General features: G+C 43.2%; 1 protein-coding gene across 2 annotated transcripts; it reads right to left on the bottom strand.

The window, feature by feature from the left end:
- Nucleotides 1–499: 499 nt before the first annotated feature.
- Nucleotides 500–6,212, bottom strand: LOC100216563 (Ypt/Rab-GAP domain of gyp1p superfamily protein). Of its 2 annotated transcripts, none has more exons than NM_001399099.1 (5): nucleotides 5,760–6,212; nucleotides 4,697–4,832; nucleotides 4,492–4,541; nucleotides 2,367–2,420; nucleotides 500–2,029 (listed from the first exon to the last, which is right to left on the bottom strand). In NM_001399099.1, exons 1-5 carry the CDS (start codon nucleotides 6,005–6,007, stop codon nucleotides 790–792), a joined length of 1,728 nt encoding a protein of 575 aa, NP_001386028.1. In that variant the 5' UTR covers nucleotides 6,008–6,212; the 3' UTR covers nucleotides 500–789. The 2 variants fall into 2 exon arrangements, with proteins under 2 accessions (NP_001386028.1, NP_001386027.1); NM_001399098.1 differs by having other exon boundaries at nucleotides 5,590–6,161.
- Between the last annotated feature and the right edge of the window lie 1,198 nt (nucleotides 6,213–7,410).

Here is a 7,410-nt window from a genome sequence, read left to right as displayed (position 1 = left end):
CTCGGGTTCTGTTTGTGAAGGTGTTTCAGCTTGCGTGTTGACAGCTTTATATTTTGATCGTAAACACACGTCTTAATTAATACAAGCCATCTCATTTAAAAAACTACTGTCTTAGTTTCAAATTATAAATCCGAAATTATGTGTGAGTTGTTCTAGCTTTTCTAGTTACATTTTGTTTTTGTTTTTGTTTTTATGCACCTAGATATAAACTATATTTTAGATACATAAAGGCAGGCTTACAATTTAGAATGTAAGTATAGCAGAAACGACTTACAATTTGAAATGGATGAAGTAAAAATCAAATTCAGCCCTTGTCCAGTTTGGTGCCGGAATTTTAGCAATGTTTCCCTAGTAATGGCACATTTAAATTGGCGGCAGGATCTGGTGGTGACAATTTAACACCAGTCAAACGCACGAGAAACAAATCTTGCGTTGAGAAACCATACTGCCTTGCACATTTCAAACTAGTTAACTTGAGCGCGTATGCATAAAATTGATGGAGTGCCATCCCAGGAAACTCTGTTTTTGCCTATAACAAGTTAAACAACGAACAGTTTACAGTGCCTCACTAACACCAAACAATCTTTCAGCATTTTCTTTGCGAGGACACTCGAGTCCTCACTCTAAGTTAACAACATTCTCTATACCTAGAAGTTGGTTCCGTGCTGGGAATGAATAGCAGATAATAGAATACTTTCAGTAGGTGGTAAAGGAACCACAATATTTTTCCTTCTGTTGAGGCTTACACCTGCTCCGCCGTTAGAGCAAAGAGCAGCACTCACCACCAGATCAGATTTTATCGTGAAGGTTAACAACCAGGTCATGTGCATCATCTAGCAGCCTCCAGACGTCGAGCTGCCCAGCCATGCTGTTGCACTCTCGCAGTATCTCGTCCATGCTGCTATACTTCTCAATTATTAGCTTCCTCCTCTGCAGGACACAAGCGGCGATGGCATAGAGTAGCAAGTCGTCAGTTGGGGGAGCACGCAGTCTTATCCTTCCCCAGGTGGACCTCCCGATCCCGGCTCGTATAGCTGCCTGGTCAGCCCACATAACCTCCCACAAGCACACAGTCTGCTCAAAAGTGAGCTCTCTCCTGAAGAGAACTACCACCATTCTGTACACAAAGAAACAGTCCTCAGCCTGCAACTTCTGCAGATGCCTATACAGGTGTGAATCTTTGCGCTTGATAATCTGAGAGACGATCTTCAACTGCCTTCTTATTCCGACCTCATCGAGCCTGAAGTTGTGCCTTGCTTTCCTCATGAAACCCACAAAACACCAAAATGCCTCATCGTCCTCCTCCATTACCGCAATGATAGGTGACAACAGATCACTCATACCTTGGCAGTAGCCAATCTCTGGATCATACACCGCATATGCTTCAAGCAACCCAACTAATCGAGCCGCGTGATAAATCATACTGGGCTCTAAGTGATCATAATCTTTCAACCCAACAGATGCTGCAGACTGCAATGCTCTCTCCTTGGGAACTTCAGCCTGGTTGCCGGAGAACATAATCCATTCACTGTTTGATCGGATGGCATCCAACCTTATAATGCGTTGCCATGTGGCGAAGTCCTCTGGGGTTCTGCTAGACCTAAAAAGATCTGCCTTGAATGAAGTGCTCCTGATAAATTTAGGATCTGGATCACAGTTCTCCTCGCCAGACACGGACATCCTTCCAGGGTCATCCTCATCGGATGATTCAGAATCAGATGATTCTGACTCTGCTATGCATGGATATGCATAAGCTAACTCATCTGCATCTTCTTCAATACATTCAACAACAGCACAGGGAATGTTCTCTGGTTGGTCAACTTCATTCTGTTCAGGCTTCAGCTCCTCGAGTGAAACAGGAGCACGTATAGCATTGGCATCTTCAAAACAAGGTGATTCTGATCCATCAGCAGTACCTTCTAAACTAGAACACACCTCATTATTAACTTCAGTTATTGCCTTCAACGAATTTCCCTTGTAGCCATTCAGAATTTGTTGGCACTGCCTCCTCAGCTTTTCATACTCTTTCCTGTACCAAATTCATACCAATTAAAAAAATGCAGACAGATCATTAAAAAAATAAAGAAACAAACAGTACATGAATGTCAATAGGATGGCCTAGTTCCATTTACTTTCCTTTCAAACTTACAATATTAACCTCTTCTGAAATTACTAAACAGATAAAGTCAATGGATTCTGCTCAAGTGCTCCATGATATTTCTTAGTCTCACACTCTTGCTTCATGGAAATACGGACATGGTACATCGAGCCAAATGAACACTTGCAGCATAAACCAGATACCCAAACAGATTTATAAACATGTGCCAATTATCACCAAAGAAAAGCCTAAATGGTGAATATGTTACCTTTTCTTTATCTTAACAGAGTTCCTTTCCTCTTCAGAGCTATTCAAATCATAGCTGCAGATAAAACACGAAAGGTCAATCTCCATGAACAGAAGTATGCCAACCATAACATAGTAATTAGCAAGCACGTAAACAAAACTTTACTTTCAGGTAAATGGGCAAATATGAACAGGCTTGACACCATACTGTGCTGACAATACTAAATGTATATGCGTTTAAGTTAGAGCCTTCAGCAGCAGCCATAAATCAGGGCTACCTTGAAAAGTCACATTCCTACAAGATATATTACTCATGCTAGATAAGGCAACCAGAGTACACTAATTGCTTGTCTGAATTCCGATATCAATTAATAAGAGGGGGGGGGGGGGGGGTCCACATTACACACCTGACATTTAAATTCTTCTCATTTAAACCATGCACTACACAACCCAACATTTTACAAAACCTCAAACACCAAAACTGTTTACTTTCAACTATACTTCTGTAGCCCAGAGTCCACCAAGGTTTTCATTAACTTGGAAGTGGCCTTTACAAAGGTAATGCTACAGCGCCATGTTTACATAGTTTCTTTTTTTATTATTTTACTGCTGAACGAACAGCTGACAGAGTACTTGCATGTTAAAACCATCACCATATCACCAAACACCGCTGGGGTTTCAGGGATAGGGTTTAAAGTAGACGGTTTTGATAATTGAGGGTCCTAAAGTATGTGGTTTCATACCGCAGGCGGTAAATTGAAAAAACAAGAAAATTCTGAAGGTGCAATTTGGGATTCTCCCAAAAACAAATACAACTGAATGCCCCTATACTCTGTTTTAGTAGTTAATACTAAATAGTCCATCTTCCTAATAAACCTGCAAAATTCCTAACTTTCCAGTGACAGAGATAAGAATAACAGATGCAGCAGCAACCACTGTAGGCAAAGCCATACATACGAATACCAGCTGCATGTGCACATGCACAGTGATGAATATCTAACACTGGGGTTATGTAAATCCCTTAGCAGCATCATGACATAATTAACCCCCTGTCTGGCCAGGGGCTCGAGGAGCTACATCCATCAGGAGGCCTCATCCCCTCCCCTCCGATAGGTTCCTGCCACACAGCAGAAACCTGACACCTAAGCAGGGGCACAAACCATGCCTCTGCCATCTGCAAAAGCTGCCACCAGCAGTTAACACCTTCTCGGCCACGACCACGCGCAGCAACACCTTCGACAGCTCAAAGGTTCAAGGAAGCTGCGAAACTCCAATTCTTGTACGCCCTTTGCCCTCCAGAGATACAAGGACGGCCAAGGGAGCCCTTAGAAGGAGACCGGCCAGTCAAATCATTGACCCAATGGTCAAACCTTAGATCCTTAGAACATCTCTTTCTCCTGCCCCTGTTGTAATCTCTCTCAAGCATTCTAACACGAAACAACTCTCTGCTGGACAGAGCTCCATGCCCAAACAAGATAAACTCCCTTGTGTCTTGAGTGTTAACCACCAAAGTCTCACACATCGACCACTAATCACTAGCTGTCGTTACGAACCCATAAGACACAGCAAAACATCCCGTGAGAGAACTGTAAGCATACATTTAGTGGCATTACATTTAAGGCCCTGTTCACCTGTTCGGTTGCACGGGGATTGGAGGGGATTGAGTGGGATTAAATCCCTATTCAAAATTTAATAGGAAGGGATTTAATCCCCTCCAATCCCAATCAATCCACCCCTAACCGAACAAGCCCTAAGTTATATTTCTCAAAAGGATAGTATTTAACTGTCAGCTTTAAACAGTTAAGGGTTTCTAAAAAGAAAAACCTGCCACACAAACAAGTACTTATCACCAAGAAATTTATGTATACAGAGTTCAAGTTTAACTTAGTTAAAAACAATTAGTAAATACCACTTATACAGCTAGTTTGGCATTACCAGTAGTGCATTGAGGCTCATAAAGACTGAACTGATACTGATTCATAGAAAGCAGTTATTAATCAACCTAGATTCAAATTTAAAAGGGAAAAAACGAGGGAATTGACACTAGGCCAATAACGGCATGCATATGTGTAATATAATATTATACTTGCACAAAAAACTAGCAGTTATAAATTTACAGGATGGGTAAAAGATATCAAGTAACTTACACTCCTAGTAAGAAGGGCCAAACTTCACTCCTAATGCTTGGCTCAATGCCCTGGTACAGAAAAAGAGGGGCATTTATGTCAGTAATAGAAGAGATATTGACATGATTGTGTATTTAACATTTTAACTACATAAAATGCATAGCCAACCGTGATTCAATCTATATCTGGATGATACGGATGGAAAATGAATAAACACAGTACTTACACCGCTGCGAACTTTCTTGAGAAACTTCTTCCCACCATCACGAAGCTTCCCATTTGCTGAAAACAGACTCTCCCACTGTTCACGAGAAAGTGCTCGTTTTCTTTTCCTTCGGGACCATGGAGATTTAATACCACCCCTGTAACATAAGGGCATAATTTTAGCAGATGGCATAACCAGTCATATAGACCAATAACAATAGTGTCAGCATATCAACTGAGAGATAAATGTGCAGTAACATGCTTTAGTGTTACGTGATGCACATACTGCATCCATTGGTCTATCTAAAGTTCAAGTCCTCATTATGACACCTTAAACAAGATTTGAACATACAGTAGTAAACTCAATACAGCATGTACAAGAAATAGACTGAGTTACAAAAAGAAAGAATTCACAGAATAGGTTGATTAGTTTATCAAATGAACTTAACACAGAAACACTTTTGTCTGGTTGCTTGTAAATAACTGGGCAACTGCTTGTGACAGTCTTATTGTCCCTGGATGAACTACTTGAAACAGGTTAGACATAAACAACCAAATAGAATATGCAAGTCTAACAATACGAACTAATGCTTCAGAAGACTGCGTAAGCCGTGATCTTACTCCCTAGAGGTGTCACTGATCGAGAAGTAAAGCCACATAGACCCTAATTAGATTCGGAAACACATAAGGGAAGCATCATGTCACTAAGGACACAACTGAAACTGAAGATAAACACACTCAAGTTACTAGTTTATGGCCTTGGCAACCGATTGATGAGACAGTGGATTCGCACATGCGTGGAAGTGCACTGAGCCATAGAGCCATCCATCCACGTAAACCTCTACTCTATCCTGTCACCTAAATCATTACTACACCAAGAGCACATAGAACACCCTAATTTGAGTAATTGAGTACCTAGGCTGCATCCAGACCACAGATTACAACACAGCAAGCTCGGTCAGGGTCCACGGATCGGAACCAGATCAGCAGCAGCCAAATGAAGCTCATGTAACAAGAACCGAATATGAGAGGCATTTCAAGCCCTAATGGAGCCTCCTTTCGCCCATCCGAAGGGAGAAACCCACCGATCCGAGTGCGGCGAGGACGACGCCGGCGAGGAAGAAGACGGGGCGGCGGCCGCAGCCGACACCACAGCCACCGCGCTCCCCGACGCAGCCGGCGCGGAGGACGACGAGGATGAGGACGAGGACGCGGCGGCGACGAGGAGCGACCGGATGTGGATCCACGATGAGGACGGCGGGGAGGACGCGGCCGTCGGCGAGGAGGAGGACGACGGGGAGGACGAGGTGCTGGATCGCCGCAGCGCCTTCATGTCCTTGTCACCCAACTACCCCGAAACCCCTCACACACCCACCCAGCAGCTGCACTCCGCTAGCGCCACCACTCCGCCGGGCCCCGCCTCCTTGCCGCCATCCCCCCGCCACCGCAGGATCTCGCCGCCGGCGTACGCCCCCCGCGCGCGCTGCTGGGCCACAGTACTGTCCGATTTGGTTTTTCTCTTTAAGCTTTTAGCAACGGGACACAGGGGAGAAAGTGTAGGGAGGGAGCATGTGACGCCAATTAAGACCCCAGCCGAGCCACAAGGAACGGAGAGAGAGTGCCGTGCGCGTTTGAAGGGCCCCTGTTCGGACCTGCCATGTGGGGTCTTTCTTGGCGTTGTCGCCGCGGGTCCCACAGGCCAGTGACGAGGGTAATTGATGATAGACCTGCCCCGTCCCGGCCGGGGTGTCTTTGCATTTGTAGGGCACTCAATGTTCCATCCAGCATTTAATACTGCGTTCCTGAAATTTTATACGGCTTTCAAGGACAACTTTTGGTGAAGTTTTAGTGATAATTTTTCGTGACCTTCTGTGCAAGTGCAACGACTACACAAGCGATTTTTTTTTCTACAGGCAACTGGTACCGTTTGGTTCACATATTTGTAACGTAATGGGTAAGTGATAACGTTAAATCATGTTTGTTTTAGTCCAACCGTAACCAGATATCATACTAAAAATTGATACCGGACTATTCAAACTTGTTACCGCCAGTAATCGAGTGTAAACCATTACCATTACCCTTTACGTTACATTTCGTGAAACAAACAGCACTTTTCTGATTCCGATTTTTTTTCGTGCTAGGAAAAAATACCAGGAAAATTCGTACGATCCCTAGGCATTTACTTATTACCCGCCTTATTATATTATCTTCACCTATTATATTATCCAAGAAAGGAGATATATTTTTTACCATTTCTACACACAGCGTAGGTAGACAAAGGGGGTGTTTGGTTTCTAGGGACTAATCTTTAGTCCCATCATTTTATTCTATTTTAGTCTATATATTGCTAAATATAGAAACTAAAATAAAATTTTAGTTTCTATATTTGGCAATTTTAGAACTAAAATGGAATAAAATATGGGACTAAAAATTAGTCCCTAAAAATCAAACACACCTAAAGTGTGAGGTTACTACCAAAGGTATGGGCGTAAACGGGACAGATTGACTTCCTAGACGACACATTTAGCTCGTGGAAAATCACATCTTGTCAATGCCTCGGATGTGCGCCACACAACCCGAAAACCTGTTGCTTTTGGGGAAAAAATACGAAAAACTTCTACGACGTTTTGAACTGGTCTGGTCGTCCGCTTCTTGAGGCGACATGGTTCTAAAACGTCACGCTGAAACGACCAGATAATAGTCCATAACGCATGCACAACTTATAGTAAGCTTTAT

The sequence above is a fragment of the Zea mays genome, chromosome 2, assembly GCF_902167145.1.
Source record: "Zea mays cultivar B73 chromosome 2, Zm-B73-REFERENCE-NAM-5.0, whole genome shotgun sequence".
In the NCBI taxonomy this organism is placed as follows: Eukaryota; Viridiplantae; Streptophyta; class Magnoliopsida; order Poales; family Poaceae; genus Zea; species Zea mays.
Note: the sequence above shows the minus strand (reverse complement) of the source record. Positions and strands in the feature narration are given on the sequence as shown.

What these genes read in the sequence shown, in the direction of transcription:
- LOC100216563 (NM_001399099.1), bottom strand. Translation starts at nt 6,007, where the DNA reads ATGAAGGCGCTGCGGCGATCCAGCACCTCGTCCTCCCCGTCGTCCTCC. An exon ending in TCCTCGCCGCACTCGGATCG is followed by an intron (nt 4,833 to 5,759) that starts GTGGGTTTCTCC and finishes CTTATGTTACAG; the next exon opens with GGGTGGTATTAAATCTCCAT. An exon ending in TCTGTTAAGATAAAGAAAAG is followed by an intron (nt 2,030 to 2,366) that starts GTAACATATTCA and finishes AATTTGGTACAG; the next exon opens with GAAAGAGTATGAAAAGCTGA.